Source organism: Rhododendron vialii, chromosome 12a, assembly GCF_030253575.1.
Source record: "Rhododendron vialii isolate Sample 1 chromosome 12a, ASM3025357v1".
In the NCBI taxonomy this organism is placed as follows: domain Eukaryota; kingdom Viridiplantae; phylum Streptophyta; class Magnoliopsida; order Ericales; family Ericaceae; genus Rhododendron; species Rhododendron vialii.
The window spans coordinates 24,619,040-24,642,164 of NC_080568.1; the positions used below are offsets into that span (position 1 = coordinate 24,619,040).

The 23,125-nt window shown below is 37.0% G+C and overlaps 1 protein-coding gene across 1 annotated transcript; it reads left to right on the forward strand.

Annotated features, from left to right (window-relative positions):
• Positions 1–7,001: 7,001 nt before the first annotated feature.
• On the forward strand, positions 7,002–8,519 carry LOC131309594 (uncharacterized). Its single transcript, XM_058336204.1, has 2 exons — positions 7,002–7,445; positions 7,584–8,519. Exons 1-2 carry the CDS (start codon positions 7,002–7,004, stop codon positions 8,517–8,519), a joined length of 1,380 nt encoding a protein of 459 aa, XP_058192187.1.
• The last annotated feature ends 14,606 nt before the right edge of the window (positions 8,520–23,125 follow it).

Consider the following 23,125-nt stretch of genomic DNA (forward strand, 5'->3'; position numbering starts at 1 on the left):
CGGCGTCAGAACGAACTCTGCTTTCCGTTACTTTATCCTGTAACGGCGTAAGAGGAGACGCTTCGTCTCCGTTTCTCACCCTTAAACCCCAGAAAAGGGCTCATTTTGGGTTTCTCACCCAAACTTCAAACTCACTCCTTCTCTCTCTAGAAACCAGGTAAAAACATCCCATCATCTGCCATCGCCGTCATCTGCAAATTTCGATTGCTTTTCAGGAAATCGTCACAATATCCTTGTAAGATCCTCATTCTTACTCCATTTCTTCTGTTTAGGTTTTTATCTGAGATCTCCATTCTCAGTTTCGTGGGTCGTTTTTTAGGGTTTCAGTCACCCCCATTTCCATCTTTAACTTTTTCTTCGAAAATATCCATGGCGGATGACAATGAAAACCCTCCTAGACCCAGTAAGTTTAGGAGACTCTGAGAAACTCCAAGCGCCATGGCGGCATTTAGGTCTGAATATAACATTCCTGATAACGTAGGACTCGAACTCGCCCCTCTAGGGGCAGATAGGGATGGTGGCTCTTGGGATAGGATGTGTATCCCTATTGTGGCAATTGTTGAAGGTGGAGTCCGATTTCCCTTTTATCCATTCCTTCGTCAAATCCTAAGTTGGTACCGTCTCACTCCTATGCAAGTATCAACGAATGTTTTTAGGCTGATAATGGGAGTAGTTGCCTTGAATAGGATTTTAGGGACCCAGCTAGGGATCTGGGACATTCAGTGGTGGTACAGTATTGTACTAAACCCTGAATATAACACCTACTATCTCAAAGTAAGAAGGGCAGAAAAGCGTCTCGTGCTCAACTTGCCAGATTCTGCTCGGGATCATGAGATCGATTTTCTATACATTACTGGAGCTTTTGAGCCACTAGGAGAGGATGGTCAAGTGGTGGGGCTCCACTGCCCCCACATTTGGGGATACCCACGTAATACTCCTTATTTTTATAACTTTGGAATTTTTCGTTTACTGCTTTCTCGTAGCTTCTTCATGTGTCTAATTTTGTTGTTTCGATTTTGATTTTGCAGCTGAAAACGCTAACCATCGTCCTAGACGCGTTTCGAGCAACATCCGAACAGAGGACATCAATAAAGTCTTGAAGTGCACAGGCGAACCAGGCACTTCTACAGCTGGTCGGGGTCGTAACGCAGAAGTACTTCAGGGATACGACCCTTCATATAGAGGGGTTATAGACAGAAGGCTCGCTCACCCCAGCCCCAGTACTGCTTCCACCTCCACTGCTCCCCAGCCTAGGAGCACAAGAGCCAACACTGGAGTGACAGTAGCTGGTCAACTAGGTGAAATCCCAATTTCTGAAGGAGTTCCATTACCACGAGTGAGAGTTCGAAGATCCTCATGGAGTCAGGCTTCCTCTCAACCACTACCCGAACAGCCAGCTCCGAGCCGTGTGATTAGCCAATCCTCGTCTTCAGGTTATTCTCCATCTCTTCCTATCTCTGGCACTATGACACGCCAGCCCTTAGATCTCAGCTCCCTCCTCACCGTCTCTTCTCGGGGACGTGGGACTGGCCGGGTGGCCTCAACTGGCGCCCCTTACCCACGATCTCGTCGCAATAGGGGGGATCTGCACGGTCATCATCTTCTCCTCGAGAAGTGGACGCCACTATAGAGGCTACTGACCTTCATAGAGACAAACGTCCAAGGGTAGACGACCACGATGGTTCTGCTTCTCAAGCAGATACTGAAACTCATCATCCGATTTCACCAACTGCTCAAATTCTTCCCTAGACGTGGACTCCTCCTTTTATTAAAGGAGACCGTCCTGTACATGTCGGAGATAGTGCCAGTTCATCAGAGACTGCACTAGCCCTAGCTCAGGGGTTGATGCTCCCTATTGATTTGCAAAAAGAGTCCTTGTCTTCTCCTGATCGGCTAGTGTCTACTGGTCTCGTCAGTGGAATTAAGGTAACAAAAACTTCTTCTTTGTTTTTCAAGCCCTCTCTTTGTGTTGGTTAAAAAATTATAACTTACATATGGTATTTCGGCAGTTCATTCAAAAGATGGTTACTCTAGGCAAAAAGTACCAAGAAGCTGATACTGAAAAAGTCAAGCTGATGAATGACAACACTCGATCGCTTCGAACAATCACTAGGTTGGAAAGAGAAAGAGACAAAGCCATGTCTGACTTCAATCAAGCTAAAGGCAAACTCGAAATTGCCGAAGAAAGCCTCAATCATGCTTTGTTAGAAATTGACAGTGCCAAAAAAGCTGCTTATGAAGAAGGGTACCAGAAGGATTTTGACACTACAACTGCTAACTACGTCGAACAGATACCTGCCATCCAAGATCAGATCTAGATTGCCTGCTGGGAAACATGTTTAACCAAAGTTGGCGTTGCAGACGACTCCCCTCTCTGGACTGAGAATGAATTACCGAGCAACTGGGCTGCAGCTTCCCAAGAGTACGAAGTGCCCCTGGAAGATGATTTTGAGCAGCAAATTGAAGATTTTACTGGAACAGAAGATATTCCATCTGGATCTCAGCCCGTCCAGTCTCCTGTTCGTGACCCAGCTGAGGAACCTATCAATCTTGAAGAGAATCCAACTGGCAGTGTTGCCACCGCTGAAGTTCATGCAGAGATCCTCGATGAAACTGCTCCTGAAGTTCAGAATCTAGACTAACAGGTTAGTGTTTGGTACAAATATTATGACTGGTCCTGCGTGACCGTAAGCATTAGCCCTGCGTGGCACTAGTACTTTCAAAAACGTTTGTTTGATACAGGTATTCGGCCCTTCGTGGCACAACTATATGATCCATTCGGCTTCCTTTATGTTGCATCTGTTCGGATGCAATTTTGGTTTAATCTCTAGTATTTCGTACTTTTGATCATCTTACGTTATGCAAGTTTCACGTACTTAAGAACAAACATACAATTTGTTTCCTAAGTCTCACGTACTTAAAAAGACGTACAAATGTTTTCATACTTGATATAATTTTTAAGTGTCTCGTACTTTAAAAAGACGTACAAGTGTTTTCGTACTTGTTATAATTTTTAAGTGTCTCGTACTTTAAAAAGATGTTCAAGTGTTTTCGTACTTGTTATAATTTTTAAGTGTCACGTACTTAAAAAAGACGTACAAGTGTTTTCATACTTGTTATAATTTTTAAATGTCTCGTACTTTAAAAAGACTTACAAGTGTTTTCGTACTTGTTTATAATTTTTAAGTGTCACGTACTTAAAAAAGACGTACAAGTGTTTTCGTACTTGTTAAGTGTCTCGTACTTAAAATTGTTGCAACAGACTGTTTACAAACAATCATACAGGTGTGAAGTTTCACGTACTTGAATTAGTGTGGCTTAACATAATTTCGTTATGCTTTAAGCCATACCAATAAACTTTTACAAGTGTCTTGTACTGTAAATTTCATACATGTATGCGTTTAAGTTTCACGTACTTAGCGTTTAAGTTTCACGTACTTAAACAAGGCATACAAGTTTAAGTTTCATGTTTGTAAATATATACCCTTGCTCCCCAATACGAATGAGGGAAAATAATCTCGTAGTTCGTATTTTTTAAACAAATACCAAGAACACAGTAGGTATACTAAAAAATGATTTGATTCATAATTTGCAATTTAACAAAAACTAGAACAAAGGAATTATATTCGTAATTCCCACACAATCACGTAGTGCAAATCTAAGACAGATTTTAATACTTCTAAACAAAGAACTTTCGTAGATTATGAACATTCCAAGGCCTTGGAATTGGATCACCATCCAAATCTGCCAATCTACAGGCTCCTATGCCTACAATCTCAGTTATTCTATACGGGCCTTCCCAGTTGGCCCCCAGTTTGCCTTCGTTGGCCACCTTGGTGTTGCCAAGCACTTTTCATAGCACGAGGTCCCCAACACCAAATTCTCGAGGATGAACATGCTTGTTGTAGCTTTTCATCAGCTGTTCTTGGTAAGAAGCAAGATGTACAAAGGCCTTTTCTCGTCTCTCCTCGGCGAGATCAAGCTCGATTTCAAGGGCCCTGTCATTGCCTCCACTTTCAACCAAAGCGGTCCTGTTGGTCGGCAGACCCACCTCCAGAGGTATGACAGCCTCTGTTCCAAATGCCAATGAATAGGGGGTCTCTCCCGTAGATCTCCTAGGCGTTGTTCGGTGAGCCCACAGATCTAAAGGTAGCTCATCAGGCCATTTCCCCTTGGCTTTGTCCAGCCTCTTCTTTATCCCATCTAGGATAGGTTTATTGGACGCCTCTGCTTGCCCATTACTCTGAGGGTAGGCTGGGGTGGAATAATAATTTCTTATTCCATACTGGGCACAAAAAGCCTTGAATTTCTTCTGAAATTGAGATCCATTGTCTGTAATCAGTGAATAAGGGACCCCAAAGCGAGTGATGATGCTTTTCCACACGAATCTTTCTATCATAGGTTCAGTGATCTTGGCCAGTGGTTCTGCCTCAATCCACTTTGTAAAATAGTCAGTTGCTACAAGCAGGAATTTTCGATTCCCAGTTGCTTTGTGCAATGGACCCACGATATCCATCCCCCATTGAGCAAAAGGCCAGGGACTTGTCAAAGGCACCAGATCTTCGGTGGGTGTTCGAATCATTGGTGAGAATTTTTGACACTTCTCACAAATCTTCACATACACCTTTGCATCTTCTTGCATGTGTGGCCACCAGTAACCTTGAGTAATTGCTCGGTGGGCAATTGATCTGCCTCCAGCATGGCTCCCACATGTTCCCTCGTGGATTTCATGAAGGAACTTTTGTACCATCTCGGGATGTACACATAGTAAATATGGGCCTGTAAAGGACTTCCTGTACAACTTACCCTCTGGGGACAGCCAAAACCTAGCAGATTTGACTCTTATTTTGTGGGCTTCCTTTTTGTCAGATGGGAGTATTTCGTCTCGTAAAAACTCCATGATTGGGTCCATCCAACTTGGTCCTTGGTTCACGTCCAAGACCAAGTCTACACTCCTCCCAATGCTCGGCTCATTCAGATATTCGACTGCTACCTTCCTTTTGAACTCAGTAGGAACAGCCGCAGCCAACCAAGCTAATGAATCTGCATGAGCATTCTGTCCAGAACTTATTTGTTCAATATATACCCTATCGAAGGTATCAAGCAAGTCCTTGGTTGCCTGCACATAGGCCACCATCTTTTCGTTTCGAGTTTCATATTCGCCGGACAGCTGATTCACCATAAGCTGGGAATCACAATACACCCTAACCCGTTCTGCTTTAAGGGTCTTTACACTCCTCAATCCAGCCAAGAGTACCTCATATTCAGCTACATTATTCGTTGCACTGAATCTAAGCCGAACAGATAGTTCAATCAGAACTCCTCGAAGAGGAAACATGACTACCCCAATTCCAGAACCAGTATTACATGCTGATCCGTCAACGAATAGCTTCCATTCCTTGGGATCCTGTTCGACTATGGGTTGATCCTTCATGGATGATGTCTTAGCCACCTGTTCCTTTCTCGTAGGAGGCAGGGGAGCAACAGTGGGGGAAAATTCTGCCACAAAATCAGCCAACACTTGGCCTTTGATTGCTGTGCGTGGCTGATATTCGAGATCATACTGGCTTAACTCCATGGACCATGTCGAGATCCTTCCCGAGAAGTCTGCCTTTCGAAGTAATGATTTTAATGGAAACTCAGTATAAACTACAACCTTGTGGCTTTGGAAGTAGTGTGGAAGTTTCCTGGTGGCTGTCTTAAGTGCCAGGACAAGTTTTTCTAGCAGATATCTCATCTCTGCATCTAGCATCGTTTTACTAACATAATATATAGGGATTTGTTCGACCCCCAAATCCCTCAGCAGGACTGCACTTGCTGCATGCTCAGAAACAGCTAAGTACAGAATTAAAGGCTCACCTGGCAATGGAGTTGACAAAAGTGGGGGCTCTGCCAGATACTTCTTCAGGTCCTGGAAGGCCTGTTCACACTCTGCTCCCCATTCAAATCCCTCCCTCTTTTTTCAGCAATTGAAAGAAGGGTCTGCACTTATCACTTGACCTGCTGATGAATCTGTTAAGTGCTGCTGCCATTCCAGTCAGCCTCTGGACTTCTTTAGTAGTTTTGGGACTCTCTAGCCTCTGTAGGGCAGCAATCTGATCGGGATTTGCCTCTATCCCTCTCATGGTTACCAAGTGGCCCAAGAACTTTCCTGAACCAACTCCAAACGCACATTTCGAGGCATTGAGTTTCAGTTTGTATTTCCTCAAGATTTCGAAAACTTCTTTCAAATCAGCAATATGCCCCCGTTTCTCTAGACTTTTTACCACCATATCATCTATGTAGACTTCCATAGTCTTCCCAAGGAGCTTCTTGAACATGATGGTTGCAAGTCTTTGGTATGTTGCCCCAGCATTCTTCAGCCCAAACGGCATAACACTATAACAGTACAACCCTCGTGGTGTAATAAACGAAGTCTTCTCTTGATCAGGTTCAAACATAGCAATCTGATGATATCCTCGATATGCATCAAGAAAACTCATTCGCTCATAACCAGAGGTTGCGTCAACCAATTGGTCAATCCTGGGCAGAGGAAAACTATCCTTAGGGCACGCTTTGTTTAGGTCTGTGAAGTCTACACAGACACGCCACTTCCCATTCTTTTTCTTCACCACAACGGTGTTGGATAACCACTCTGGGTAGTGGACTTCACGTATTGCTTTAGCCTCCAGTAAACGATCGACTTCCTCAATTACTGCATCAACATGCTGCACGGCTGCCATCCGTTTTTTCTGAATAACTGGCTTGTGCTGAGGATCAACATTCTTAATACTATTGGTGACCAATTAGTTCGTATTGAGGAGCAGGTTAGCCATATTGATGGTCAAGTTATGGAACTTAGACCCAAGATTAAGGAGAAAGATGAAGTTTCACCTTCTAACATTAGACCACCCGTGTCTATAACTGGATTCAATTTAAAGAATCCAAGTGAAACTACAGACTTAGTTAAATAGTTGCAGAAACGACTCCAAGGTCTTTCTTTAAATACCATAACTGAGGATATGGATCCTGAGGAATTGGGCGATCAAGAGATTCTTGATTTAGAGAAAAATTTTACCCAGTCACAGCCTGATGTTGTTAATAAAATACAATACCCTACTAAGTTTCCTTATTCAGGAGTTGATAGGTATTACTATCCGAGACCAACTCCCCAAGATATGCTTTATGGGGAATCTGGTTTCCAGAAACAAATGTCTTATAGTGGCAGAACCATTTATGAATGGAACATAGATGGTATGACTGAATATCAAATTTTTGCAGTTGTACATCAAATGTTGATGTATAGCACTATTTGTGTTAATAATGACAATGATGATCAAAAAGTGGCTGGCTGGATAACAGTTGGTTTTATTGGTATGATCAAAGGTTGGTGGGATAATGTCTTAACAGCAAACCAACGATCAGAAATTTTAAATGCTGTAAAAATTAAGGAAAATGGTGAACAAGTACAGGATGCAGTTCATACACTTGTTCAATCTATAATTCTTCACTTTGTTGGCCACTAGGATAACCAACGCGAAAGAAGTAAAGAATTACTTCAAAACCTAAAATGTCCAACGTTAACTCATTTTCGTTGGTATAAGGATGTGTTCCTTGCAAAGGTAATGCAAAGAACCGATGCTAATAGTGAGCATTGGAAATCCAAGTTTGTTGATGGCTTACCTTATTTCTTTGCAGAGAAAATAAGGAAGAAGATGATAGATCAAAATAATGGTTTAACCATCAATTATGATAATTATACTTATGGGCAAATAATTGCCATTATTATCCAAGAAGGATTAACTTTGTGTAATGATATTAAATTACACAACCAACTAAAGAAACAAAACTTGACTGGTAAACAAGAGGTAGGTCAATTTTGTGATCAATTTGGGTATGACATGACTCAATACCCAAAACCGACTAAAAATAAAAAGAAAAGTAGTAATAAAACTACTAAGCAATATTCTAAAATAAAAACCCATAAGAGTAAGAAGACTTCTAAGCAATCTGGCTCTAAGAAGTCTACATCAGACAATAACACAAAGGGTAGATCCCAAAAGAAGACCACAACAAAATGTTTTAAATGTGATAAAATAGGACACTATGCTAACAAGTGCAAAACCAAAAAGAAGCTTAATGAGCTTCAGATTGATGAAGGGTTAAAACAACAACTCTTTAAGTTATTATTAAATTCTAGTGATTCTGAGTCACAGGACGACTCAGAAGGTCAGATAAATGAAGTATCTGATCAGGACCAGGGGGAAGACACTTCTTCTACTTCTGAAGAACAGGATTCTAATAATTGTAGATGTAATAGTGTTGAATGTTCAACCTCTGATAATCATTGGAAGGCTATTGTTGAAATGAATGGCCTTAGTATCAATGTTCTCACCGATAAGCAACAAGGCATATTGGATATTAATGATGAAATTGATGATCCACAGTTAAAGATAAAGATCATTGAGACTTGTATCTCTTCTAATATTGAAGAAGAAAGAGAACAACCTCTTATGCCCAATAAGACTTATAGTCTGTAGGGAGGTATTCCCGAACAGGTACAAAACGAGCCCGAGTACGGTCAAAAGAAAAGGTCAACACGCTATGGACCAGTGACATGAGAAGTCAATGGTCCAGAGAGGTTGTACGATTCTCGGTGCAATGACACGAGGTGTTACTGGACCAAATACAAGGAAAATGACATGAGATGCCACTGTTCAAAGAAACTTGTTCGGCAAGAGAGAGCCGAACAGGAGGAGAGCTCCTTAGAAGGGATATGTCCAAGAAGTTTCCCTAGGATCAGTTACATGTGAAGTAACTGGTCCAGGCCATCTGTTCGGCCATGAGATGGCCGAACAAAGAGAGAAGTCCTATTAGAGGGAACATTCTAGAAGGGTCCAAAATCACTGGTATTCCGTTAAGGGATGAGATCCCAAGAATATAGGATCTAAGAAAGATACCCAACGAGTATGGGATGTTCGGCCTGTTATGGAAAGAGTCCTACAAGGATTAAGGAAATAAACTGATAAGGGAACGAGAATCCAAGAGATCCTAGTTTTCCTATACGAGGTAGGAAACCTAGGGCAATATGGATACTTGGGCAGCAAGCATCCATAAATCTATAAATAAGAGGTAAACCTAGAGGAAAAAGGTACGCAATACATTGCTTTCTGATTGCTTTCCTACTAATAATTAGGGTTTGATTGCTAGTATGAAATACTAACAAAGGCATCGGAGGGCCTTTGCCACGAGAGGCAAAGGTGCACTCACTCCTTGTCTGTTTTGTAGGACAAGGGTTTCATTGACAAATTAGGGTTACGTTCAAGAACCACGTGAAGCCGCTGCATTCCAGTGCTGTTCAGAGCACTACTTGAATTTGTCCACCTACATAGTCTTAAAAATGTTCTAGATAGGATAGAACAGATTGATAGAAACAAACCTGTTACAATTCCTGATCTTCAGGGCAAAATAAATATTTTGAAAACAGAAATAAAACTGTTAAAATCTTTTCAAACCAAGGTCACTCAAGAGCTTTGTGATATTAGCAAAAAATTGAATCCTTTAGATAAATGAGAAAAGAGTCAAACTGATGACTCTACTTATCTTCATAATATTAATAATATGGTTTACCAAAAATGGCATGTTAGGATAAACCTTGTAATACATAAGGAATACACTATTAATAATATTATTGCTCTAGTTGATGGTAGTGCTGACATGAATTGTATCCAAGAGGGTATTGTTCCAACTCAATATTTTGAGAAAACGTCTCAAAGCCTCACTAATGCAAGTGGGTCTAAAATGATTATCAAATATAAACTTAATAATGTTTACATTTGCAATAAAGGCATATGTCTAGAAACATCGTTTCTTTGTATAAGGAATCTCCAACAGGAGTTAATTTTGGGAACTCCTTTCTTGACTATGCTTATGCCAATGCAAACCAGTACTGCTGGTATTACTGCTCACATTGATGAGCATGAAATCTTCTTTGAATTTATTTCCCCTCCTGTTTATAGGGAGATAAATGATATTATGAGGAAAATTTCCAATAAGGATAAACAAATAAATTTTCTTCAAAAAGAAATAAAACTAATGGGGATTGAAGAAACTTTACGAAAACCCGTTTTGAAAGAGAAAATTTCTCAAATAGAAAAAGATTTTCAAAAAGAAATATGTAGTGATATCCTTAATGCTTTTTGGGATAGGAAAAAATACATTGTTTCGCTTCCTTATGAGAAATGTTTTGATGAAAGAAAAATTCCTACTAAAGCCAGACCTTCTCAAATGAAACAAGAATATTTGGTAATGTGCCAAAATGAAATTGCCAATCTTTTGAAAAAACAATTAATCAGAAAGAGCTATTCTCCTTGGAGTTGTACAGCTTTTTTATGTTAATAAAAATGCTGAAAAGGAGAGAGGTGTTCCTAGATTAGTTATCAATTATAAACCCCTCAATGAGGTTCTAATGTGGATAAGATATCCCATTCCCAATAAAAAAGATTTGTTGGATCGATTGAATAAGGCAGCCATCTTTTCTAAATTTGATTTAAAATCTGGATATTGGCAGATTCAAATTAATGAATCTGATCGATATAAAACAGCATTCATAGTCCCATTTGGACATTTCGAATGGAATGTGATGCCATTCGGTCTGAAGAATGCACCATCAGAATTTCAGAATATTATGAATGATATTTTTTATCCCTATGCAAAATTTGCAATTTGTTATATTGATGATGTTTTAATTTTTTCACGAAACATCGACCAACATATTAAACATCTTAGAATTTTTAAGGATGTTATTAAGAAAAATGGTTTGGTGGTTTCCGCACCAAAAATGAAATTATTTCAAACTAATGTCCGATTTTTGGGGCATAATATTTATCAAGGGAAAATTATTCCAATTGATAGAAGCATAGAGTTCGCTTCTAAATTTCCAGATGAAATAAGGGATAAGACTCAATTGCAAAGATTTCTTGGGAGTCTTAATTATATTGGAGATTATTATAAGGAATTAGCCCAGGATTCGGCTCTCTTATATGAAAGACTTAGGAAAAATCCTCTTCCTTGGACAGAGATACATACTAAAGCTGTTCAAAAAATTAAATTGAAAGCTAAGCAACTTTCGTGTCTAGCTATTGCCAATCCAGACTGGAATAAGATAGTTGAAACTGATGCCTCTAATATTGGTTATGGTGGCATCTTAAAACAATATAACCCTAATTCTGGAAAAGAAGAGTTGGTAAGATTTACTTCTGGACTCTTCAAAAATGCTCAAGCCAACTATAGCACTATAAAGAAAGAAATTCTTTCTATTATTAAATGCATAAATAAATTTCAAGATGATTTACTGAATCAACAATTTTTATTAAGGGTTGATTGCAGTGCTGCTAAACAAGTATTAAAGCAGGATATTAAAAACCTTGCTTCAAAGCAAATTTTTGCTAGATGGCAGTCTGAATTATCTGCTTTTGATTTTAATATTGAATATATCAAGGGAGAGACTAATTCTCTACCTGATTTTCTTACCCGTGAATTTTTGCAGGGCTGAATCACCAAAACTTTGTTTTACAAAAAATAATATTTCAGCAATATTTGAAATTACAAAGAGCTGTTTTCAACACTCATGTTGAAATGACAATATTAAAATGGCCTCATAATCGCAGCCATGCAATTCGTTGGATACATGCTCGAGAAGCCTTGCTTCAGCATTATCACCAATATGGAACTGATGATGACGAAGACTGGGAAATAGAGTTACTCCAGTTATCAATACAAAGGCTTCAAATGGAGCTAACAATTTTGTCTACTGCTTAATTTTGCAGATGAATAGACCTCCAGATAGAGGACGAGGTCGTGGCAACAGTGCTCGTGGGCGTGGCAAATCGAGGGTCACGCAAGCCGATGTGGAAGCCTACTTAAAGGCTCACAAACTTCAATATCCATCACTACAGGATGCTGCTTCAGCATCATCATCACTTTCAATGGCGGAGGTGGTACAAACAGAAGAGGTTTTCAAATTGTTGGAAACCAAAGAAATAATATTAATCCTGGAATCACGGGATGAGCAATATTACAATAATCCGTGGGAAATTAAGTCCCTCTATTTGGATACAATGAGTTATCCAGTTCCCAATGGGAAATACAAATATCAATATGAGACAATGCTCTCAGAAACAGGGTCTGTGGAATTTAGCCACACCTATGAAACTAAATTGGATCAAAAAAGTCCAATCAGTTATAGTAAGGCCATAATTAAGATGGTTATTCCAATTGGAAAATGGGAAATTCACCCATTACAAACCAAAACCTTGTCAATAAAAGGTGAAAATGGAATTCCAATACATTTCAATTATTGGGATTACATTGAAGCCTGGACAAAAGCTTTTTACTATCAAAACCAAAAAAGAAAACATTCTTGGTTTTTTAAATTATGTCCCAAATTTATGGGGAAAAATGAGATTCCAAACTGGTTTATCAATTGGTGGTCTAAATTTGGACCAAAAGAAGACTTTTTGCCTCCCGAGGTTCAGAAGGAAATGGAGTTCTTCAACCAGCATCATCCTCAATTAAGGGGTACAAATACATCGGAAGGAAAGTCATTCCTTTTCATTATGATTACTTTTGGCATCCCCTGGATATGGAAGTGGGATATTGAAATTGGAAGAAATAATTCAGGTCTTCCAGTTCTTCATCGAACCTTTCAATACAGATGGTGGAAAGGCATCAATATAGAGAAAACTTTTGAAGAAATAAAATCTGCAACAAATGAATTAAAGCTGCAGATTAAACAAAAGGAAAAATTGTCAATTAAGAATCCGTTTTTGGATATCTCTGCTCAAATCAGGACCAAAAATCCGAATTTAACAGATGATGAAGTTGTTATGAAGACCATGGACTTCATGAAGGAACAATTTCTACAAACTGTCCAAACTACAACAGCAGCTGATGACGAATCCATGACATCAGCAAAGAGCAATGATGATGACAATAATCCTTTTACTTGTCTAGCAGGAGAGTCACAGGATCCATACGAAGATGATGGGACCACACCAGCACCGACTCTGGCTGATTATTGGGACAGTATGACCGAAATAATGGCGGAACAACTGTCTCGTAAAGGAAAAGAAAAGAAGCAATAATGTTGCTTAAAGACAAAATTACTTTCGGTGTAAAGTAATTATCTCACCTAATTTTGGTGAAATAGTAAGACTCAATTATGGAGTCTTTACATCTAGTTGAACGAAAAGCATGTCGATGGGGCCCCCTATGCGTACCCGGTGCATTTCATTTTAATTTGAATGTAATTTTCATTTCATTTGGGCCTCTATAAATAGGTCCTTCTTGTATTTAGAAAATCAGGTTTTGGTTTGCCCTTCTCTCCCTCTAAAAAACCAATCACTCTGATTTTCTCCTCTCCTCTGTTATACATTGGCTCCGGCCTAGTTAATAAACAGGTTAGTTTCTTTTGATCCTTATTAACTTTTTACAGTATATATTTGGTATCAGAGCCAAATAATGACAATGATGATCAAAAGGTGGCTGGCTGGATAACAGTTGGTTTTACTGGTATGATCAAAGGTTGGTGGGATAATGTCTTAACAGCAAACCAACGATCAGAAATTTTAAATGCTGTAAAAATTAAGGAAAATGGTGAACAAGTACAGGATGCAGTTTATACACTTATTCAATCTATAATTCTTCACTTTGTTGGCCACTGGGATAACCAACGCAAAAGAAGTAGAGAATTACTTCAAAACCTAAAATGTCCAACGTTAACTCATTTTCGTTGGTATAAGGATGTGTTCCTTGCAAAGGTAATGCAAAGAACCGATGCTAATAGTGAGCATTGGAAATCCAAGTTTGTTGATGGCTTACCTTATTTCTTTGCAGAGAAAATAAGGAAGAAGATGAGAAATCAAAATAATGGTTTAACCATCAATTATGATAATTATACTTATGGGCATCTTATGGGCAAATAATTGCCATTATTATCCAAGAAGGTTTAACTTTGTGTAATGATATTAAATTACACAACCAACTAAAGAAACAAAACTTGACTGGTAAACAAGAGGTAGGTCAATTTTGTGATCAATTTGGGTATGACATGACTCAATACCCAAAACCGACTAAAAATAAAAAGAAAAGTAGTAATAAAACTACTAAGCAATATTCTAAAAGAAAAATCCATAAGAGTAAGAAGACTTCTGAGCAATCTGGCTCTAAGAAGTCTACATCAGACAATAACACAAAGGGTAGATCCCAAAAGAAGATCACAGCAAAATGTTTTAAATGTGGTAAAATAGGACACTATGCTAACAAGTGCAAAACCAAAAAGAAGCTTAATGAGCTTCAGATTGATGAAGGGTTAAAACAACAACTCTTTAAGTTATTATTAAATTCTAGTGATTTTGAGTCACAGGACGACTCAGAAGATCAGATAAATGAAGTATCTGATCAGGACCAGGGGGAAGACACTTCTTCTACTTCTGAAGAACAGGATTCTAATAATTGAAGATGTAATAGTGTTGAATGTTCAACCTCTGATAATTATTGGAAGCCTATTGTTGAAATGAATGGCCTTAGTATCAATATTCTCACCGATAAGCAACAAGGCATATTGGATATTATTGATCAAATTGATGATCCACAGTTAAATATAAAGATCATTGAGACTTGTATCTCTTCTAATATTGAAGAAGAAAGAGAAACTCTTATGCCCAATAAGACTTATAGTCTTAAAAATGTTCTAGATAGGATAGAACAGATTGATAGAAACAAACCTGTTACAATTCCTGATCTTCAGGGCGAAATAAATATTTTGAAAACAAAAATAAAACTGTTAAAATCTTTTCAAACCAAGGTCACTCAAGAGCTTTGTGATATTAGCCAAAAATTGATTCCTTTAGATAAAGGAGAAAAGAGTCAAACTGATGACTCTACTTATCTTCATAATATTAATAATATGGTTTACCAAAAATGGCATGTTAGGATAAACCTTGTAATACATAAGGAATACACTATTAATAATATTATTGCTCTTGTTGATAGTGGTGCTGACATGAATTGTATCCAAGAGGGTATTGTTCCAACTCAATATTTTGAGAAAACATCTCAAAGCCTCACTAATGCAAGTGGGTCTAAAATGATTATCAAATATAAACTTAATAATGTTTACATTTGCAATAAAGGCATATGTCTGAAAACATCGTTTCTTTGTATAAGGAATCTACAATAGGAGTTAATTTTGGGAACTCCTTTCTTGACTATGCTTATGCCAATGCAGACCAGTACTGCTGGTATTACTGCTCACATTGATGAGCATGAAATCTTCTTTGAATTTGTTTCTCCTCCTGTTTATAAGGAGATAAATGATATTATGAGGAAAATTTCCAATAAGGATAAACAAATAAATTTTCTTCAAAAAGAAATAAAACTAATGGGGATTGAAGAAACTTTACGAAAACCTGTTTTGAAAGAGAAAATTTCTCAAATAGAAAAAGATTTTCAAAAAGAAATATGTAGTGATATCCCTAATGCTTTTTGGGATAGGAAAAAATACATTGTTTCACTTCCTTATGAGAAAGGTTTTGATGAAAGAAAAATTCCTACTAAAGCCAGACCTTCTCAAATGAAACAAGAATATTTGGTAATGTGCCAAAATGAAATTGCCAATCTTTTGAAAAAACAATTAATCAGAAAGAGCTATTCTCCTTGGAGTTGTACAGCTTTTTATGTTAATAAAAATGCTGAAAAGGAGAGAGGTGTTCCTAGATTAGTTATCAATTATAAACCCCTCAATGAGGTTCTAATGTGGATAAGATATCCCATTCCCAATAAAAAAGATTTGTTTGGATCGATTGAATAAGGCAGCCATCTTTTCTAAATTTGATTTAAAATCTGGATATTAGCAGATTCAAATTAATGAATCTGATCGATATAAAACAGCATTCACAGTCCCATTTGGACATTTCAAATGGAATGTGATGCCGTTCGGTCTGAAGAATGCACCATCAGAATTTCAGAATATTATGAATGATATTTTTTATCCCTATGCAGAATTTGCAATTTGTTATATTGATGATGTTTTAATTTTTTCACGAAACATCGACCAACATATTAAACATCTTAGAATTTTTAAAGATGTTATTAAGAAAAATGGTTTGATGGTTTCCGCACCAAAAATGAAATTATTTCAAACTAATGTCTGATTTTTGGGGCATAATATTTATCAAGGGAAAATTATTCCAATTGATAGAAGCATAGAGTTCGCTTCTAAATTTCCGGATGAAATAAGGGATAAGACTCAATTGCAAAGATTTCTTGGGAGTCTTAATTATATTGGAGATTATTATAAGGAATTAGCCCAGGATTCGGCTCCCTTATATGAAAGACTTAGGAAAAATCCTCCTCTTTGAACAGCTTTAGTTGATACCAAATATATACTGTAAAAAGTATTTAAGGATCAAAAGAAACTAACCTGTTTATTAACTAGGCCGGAGCCAATGCAAATATATACTGTAAAAAGTATTTAAAGATCAAAAGAAACTAACCTGTTTATTAACTAGGCCGGAGCCAATGTACAACAGAGGAGAGGAGAAAATCAGAGTGATTGGTTTTTTAGAGGGAGAGAAGGGCAAACCAAAACCTGATTTTCTAAATACAAGAAGGACCTATTTATAGAGGCCCAAATGAAATGAAAATTACATCCAAATTAAAATGAAATGCACCGGGTACGCATAGGGGGCCCCATCGACATGCTTTTCGTTCAACTAGATGTAAAGACTCCATAATTGAGTCTTACTATTTCACCAAAATTAGGTGAGATAATTACTTTACACCGAAAGTAATTTTGTCCTTAAGCAACATTATTGCTTCTTTTCTTTTCCTTTACGAGACAGCTGTTCCGCCATTATTTCGGTCATACTGTCCCAATAATCAACCAGAGTCGGTGCTGGTGTGGTCCCATCATCTTCGTATGGATCCTGTGACTCTCCTGCTAGACAAGTAAAAGGATTATTGTCATCATCATTGCTCTTTGCTGATGTCACGGATTCGTCATCAGCTGCTGTTGTAGTTTGGACAGCTTGTAGAAATTGTTCCTTCATGAAGTCCATGGTCTTCATAACAACTTCATCATCTGTTAAATTCGGATTTTTGGTCCTGATTTGAGCAGAGATATCCAAAAACGGATTCTTAATTGACAATTTTTCCTTTTGTTTAATCTGCAGCTTTAATTCATTTGTTGCAGATTTTATTTCTTCAAAAGTTTTCTCTATATTGATGCCTTTCCACCATCTGTATTGAAAGGTTCGATGAAGAACTGGAAGACCTGAATTATTTCTTCCAATTTCAATATCCCACTTCCATATCCAGGGGATGCCAAAAGTAATCATAGTGAAAAGGAATGACTTTCCTTTCGATGTATTTGTACCCCTTAATTGAGGATGATGCTGGTTGAAGAACTCCATTTCCTTCTGAACCTCGGGAGGCAAAAAGTCTTCTTTTGGTCCAAATTTAGACCACCAATTGATAAACCAGTTTGGAATCTCATTTTTCCCCACAAATTTGGGACATAATTTAAAAAACCAAGAATGTTTTCTTTTTTGGTTTTGATAGTAAAAAGCTTTTGTCCAGGCTTCAATGTAATCCCAATAATTGAAATGTATTGGAATTCCATTTTCACCTTTTATTGACAAGGTTTTGGTTTGTAATGGGTGAATTCCCCATTTTCCAATTGGAATGACCATCTTAATTATGGCCTTACTATAACTGATTGGACTTTTTTGATCCAATTTAGTTTCATAGGTGTGGCTAAATTCCACAGACCCTGTTTCTGAGAGCATTGTCTCATATTGATATCTGTATTTCCCATTGGGAACTGGATAACTCATTGTATCCAAATAGAGGGACTTAATTTCCCACGGATTATTGTAATATTGTTCATCCCGTGATTCCAGGATTAATATTATTTCTTGGGTTTCCAACAATTTGAAAACCTCTTCTATTTGTACCACCTCCGCCATTGAAAGTGATGATGATGCTGAAGCAGCATCCTGTAGTGATGGATATTGAAGTTTGTGAGCCTTTAAGTAGGCTTCCACATCGGCTTGCTTGACCCTCGATTTGCCACGCCCACGAGCACTGTTGCCACGACCTCGTCCTCTATCCGGAGGTCTATTCATCTGCAAAATTAAGCAGTAGACAAAATTGTTAGCTCCATTTGAAGCCTTTGTATTGATAACTGGAGTAACTCTATTTCCCAGTCTTCGTCATCATCAGTTCCATATTGGTGATAATGCTGAAGCAAGGCTTCTCGAGCATGTATCCAACGAATTACATGGCTGCGATTATGAGGCCATTTTAATATTGTCATTTCAACATGAGTGTTGAAAACAGCTCTTTGTAATTTCAAATATTGCTGAAATATTGTTTTTTGTAAAACAAAGTTTTGGTGATTCATCCCTGCAAAAATTCACAGGTAAGAAAATCAGGTAGAGAATTAGTCTCTCCCTTGATATATTCAATATTAAAATCAAAAGCAGATAATTCAGACTGCCATCTAGCAAAAATTTGCTTTGAAGGAAGGTTTTGAATATCCTGCTTTAATACTTGTTTAGCAGCACTGCAATCAACCCTTAATAAAAATTGTTGATTCAGTAAATCATCTTGAATTTATTTATGCATTTAATAATAGAAAGAATTTCTTTCTTTATAGTGCTATAGTTGGCTTGAGCATTTTTGAAGAGTCCAGAAGTAAATCTTACCAACTCTTCTTTTCCAGAATTAGGGTTATATTGTTTTAAGATGCCACCATAACCAATATTAGAGGCATCAGTTTCAACTATCTTATTCCAGTCTGGATTGGCAATAGCTAGACACGAAAGTTGCTTAGCTTTCAATTTAATTTTTTGAACAGCTTTAGTATGTATCTCTGTCCAAGGAGGAGGATTTTTCCTAAGTCTTTCATATAAGGGAGCCGAATCCTGGGCTAATTCCTTATAATAATCTCCAATATAATTAAGACTCCCAAGAAATCTTTGCAATTGAGTCTTATCCCTTATTTCATCCGGAAATTTAGAAGCGAACTCTATGCTTCTATCAATTGGAATAATTTTCCCTTGATAAATATTATGCCCCAAAAATCGGACATTAGTTTGAAATAATTTCATTTTTGGTGCGGAAACCACCAAACCATTTTTCTTAATAACATCTTTAAAAATTCTAAGATGTTTAATATGTTGGTCAATGTTTTGTGAAAAAATTAAAACATCATCAATATAACAAATTGCAAATTTTGCATAGGGATAAAAAATATCATTCATAATATTCTGAAATTCTGATGGTGCGTTCTTCAGACCGAACGGCATCACATTCCATTCGAAATGTCCAAATGGGACTGTGAATGCTGTTTTATATCGATCAGATCCATTAATTTGAATCTGCCAATATCCAGATTTTAAATCAAATTTAGAAAAGATGGCTGCCTTATTCAATCGATCCAACAAATCTTTTTTATTGGGAATGGGATATCTTATCCACATTAGAACCTCGTTGAGGGGTTTATAATTGATAACTAATCGAGAAACACCTCTCTCCTTTTCAGCATTTTTATTAACATAAAAAAGCTGTACAACTCCAAGGAGAATAGCTCTTTCTGATTAATTGTTTTTTCAAAAGATTGGCAATTTCATTTTGGCACATTACCAAATATTCTTGTTTCATTTGAGAAGGTCTGGCTTTAGTAGGAATTTTTCTTTCATCAAAACCTTTCTCATAAGGAAGCGAAACAATGTATTTTTTCCTATCCCAAAAAGCATTAGGGATATCACTACATATTTCTTTTTGAAAATCTTTTTCTATTTGAGAAATTTTCTCTTTCGAAACGGGTTTTCGTAAAGTTTCTTCAATCCCCATTAGTTTTATTTCTTTTTGAAGAAAATTTATTTGTTTATCCTTATTGGAAATTTTCCTCATAATATCATTTATCTCCCTATAAACAGGAGGAGAAACAAATTCAAAAAAGATTTCATGCTCATCAATGTGAGCAGTAATACCAGCAGTACTGGTCTGCATTGGCATAAGCATAGTCAAGAAAGGAGTTCCCAAAATTAACTCCTGTTGGAGATTCCTTATACAAAGAAACGATGTTTCCAGACATATGCCTTTATTGCAAATGTAAACATTATTAAGTTTATATTTGATAATCATTTTAGGTTTTGAAGTAATTCTCTACTTCTTTCGCGTTGGTTATCCCAGTGGCCAACAAAGTGAAGAATTATATATTGAACAAGTGTATAAACTGCATCCTGTACTTGTTCACCATTTTCCTTAATTTTTACAGCATTTAAAATTTCTGATCGTTGGTTTGCTGTTAAGACATTATCCCACCAACCTTTGATCATACCAGTAAAACCAACTGTTATCCAGCCAGCCACCTTTTGATCATCATTGTCATTATTAACACAAATAGTGCTATACATCAACATTTGATGTACAACTGCAAAAATCTAAAACCTTTTCTTGTTATCGTCTTGTTTTCCGAATAAATATGAAATATTTATTTTGCAATAACACAATTTGCACTTTTCTAATAACCTATTCATGTGAATTTACTTTTTCAATTTTAAAATCCCACAACCAATTAGTATATTTTCAATTAAGTTCTATAAATATACTCCATTAGTAAAATTATACACCCCAAAAAATGTTCCTTCCACCAATTAAGATAATCTTAATTATGCTAAAACTATTCAACATATTTAATGGTACATTGATAAATAATGGAAATCTTAAGGTTATGAGCTTTTAAAGCATAAGTGTACCATAGAAAGTACATAGGCAAAATTAAAATTGACACACAAAGAAAGATATGTAAATCTATATTTTCTTGAAACATTGAGTAGCTGTATGAAGTAATTCATCAGAAGCTTAAAGAGGAAAAAAAGTTAAAGTTTTAGTACTATTTTTTGGTTAAGTCCCGCTAAGATTTTTGAGTCTTTTTTTGTTTTGTTTATATTTAATTTTTTTTCGCGTTTGTTAGTTTTATACTTAACTTTTATAGATTATTGATTCATCTTGTCAAAACGAATTGAAAAAGTAAAAAAATATGATTTTTACCAAATATTTTAAAAATATTCAAAATAAAGCCCCAAAAATCCTAAGTGGAATTTAGCCTTCAAGAAAAAATTAAACATAAAATAACTTTAGATGTCCTTAAACTGGGTCACAAGTCTAATCATGTGGAAAATTTCCGTTATCCTTTCTTACAGTTGTTTACCAGAAGGAAGACATAAAATTTTGACCGATTAAAAATAATTGTTACCGGTCATAATTAGTTTTCAAATCAGACCATCCAAAATTATTTTAAATGTGCACGATTTAGTGCCGTAAATCTTTCCCCTAGGACTCTCCGTAAAGGAAATTTTAAAATCCTATGTGAATTCATTCTACTGCTACAACCATTTTGTGAAAAATTCTTGGTTTACACCGGAGACCTAAATTCAGGTTCCAAGTTCTCTTACCCAATACAGGAAAAATTTCAAAATGCCCCCAACCTTTACTTTAAATTTCAATTAGGCTTTCAAATTTTTAAAAAAATCGATTTTACTCCCAACATTATCTTCCATTAATCAAAACGAGCTCTTCCGTCCAAATGCTAACGGATTTCGTTAAAGACTCCGTTAAATAGCATTCCGATCGAATTTCGATGATCTGAGCCGCTCAATGTGTTTAGAAAGTGATTTTAAAAATATGCTCAAGAAATAAGATAAAAAAAGACCGGGAAGGGCTTGATTCGAGCAATTTTTTATTGAACATTTCAATAAAAAACTGTTCGGATGAAGCATTCTTTTTTGCTGATTACATGCGAGTACCCTTAAAATCACGTTCTGAACATATTGAACGGCTCGGATCATTGAAATTCGATTGGGAAAGGGGAGGTGCGGACTGAAGCAAAATCCGGACACCTTAACTTGAACAAAATTCGGATCGGTCCGCACCTCCTCTTTTCATATTGAATTTCAATGATCCGAGCCGTTCAATGCATTTAGAACGTGATTTTAATAATATCCGCGAAAAATCAGCAAAAAAATGATAGGAAAGGGCTTCATCCGAATAATTTTTTTATTGAATTATTCAATAAAAAACTGCTCGGATGAAACCTTTTCCGTTCATTTTTTTTGGCTAATTTCGTATGGGTGTTATTAAAATCACGTTCTGATAACATTGAACAGCTCGGATCATCGAAATTCGATTGGGACGCTATTTAATTGTAAAGACCCGATATTTTAATAAAAAATAATTATTATTATCGAAACAAAAAAATTATTTTTGATCATTAGTTTATTTAATGCGAAAAATTATTAATGTCATCACACCATTTTTATTTCCATAATCGATTGTGCGCGCGCGTATCCGGCAAGTAATTTTCCTTGTGTGTGCATGTGTTGCACGAGATCATTTTTCCAACCCAAACCCTTTTCTTCTCCCTTTTTCCATTTCAAACTTTCGGTTGAAAAAAAAATAGAAGAAAAGAAAAAAAGAAAATTTCCTCATCCTCCTCTAATCAAAATTCGACAACACATAATTGGTTACTCCACTTCTTCAATTCATCTCCAGGTAAACTTCCTTCTTTCTTTCTTTTTTTTTTTTAAAATGTCAATATCATTTCATAAGCCCGAAGGCAAAAATTACATCGCAAAATACAGGAATGCACCAAACTACCTACTCTGGAAATAAAGGACACTCTGCAAAGCAAATCAGCACTAGGTGCCGATATGAGAATCCCGTCCGGAACTAGGCAAAGGAAAATCGAAACGAAATCCCAGTACACACTATTACACAAAGAAAAAACAGATGTAGTACAGAAACAACCAACAGATCACAGGCGAAAAAATCTAATCCGAACATTCGTTGACTGAAAGGAGAAGCACGACAGTTGGAGACCAAAATCTCCTTCACCCCTGACCTGCAGCCGCCTCCACCAGCGCAAGGCCGGCCCATGACAGAAATCAACCAAATAGGCAGCCTTTCGGTTCCATGGACTGCTGTCCTTTTAGAACGCCAGCTGATCAGAGAAACTCCACAACAAGCCCCCGCTGTCACGGTGAGCTCCAACCACGCAACCGAAGCAAACCAAACT

What these genes read in the sequence shown, in the direction of transcription:
- LOC131309594 (XM_058336204.1), top strand. Translation starts at nt 7,002, where the DNA reads ATGGATCCTGAGGAATTGGGCGATCAAGAGATTCTTGATTTAGAGAAA. An exon ending in TTAAGGAAAATGGTGAACAA is followed by an intron (nt 7,446 to 7,583) that starts GTACAGGATGCA and finishes CGTTGGTATAAG; the next exon opens with GATGTGTTCCTTGCAAAGGT.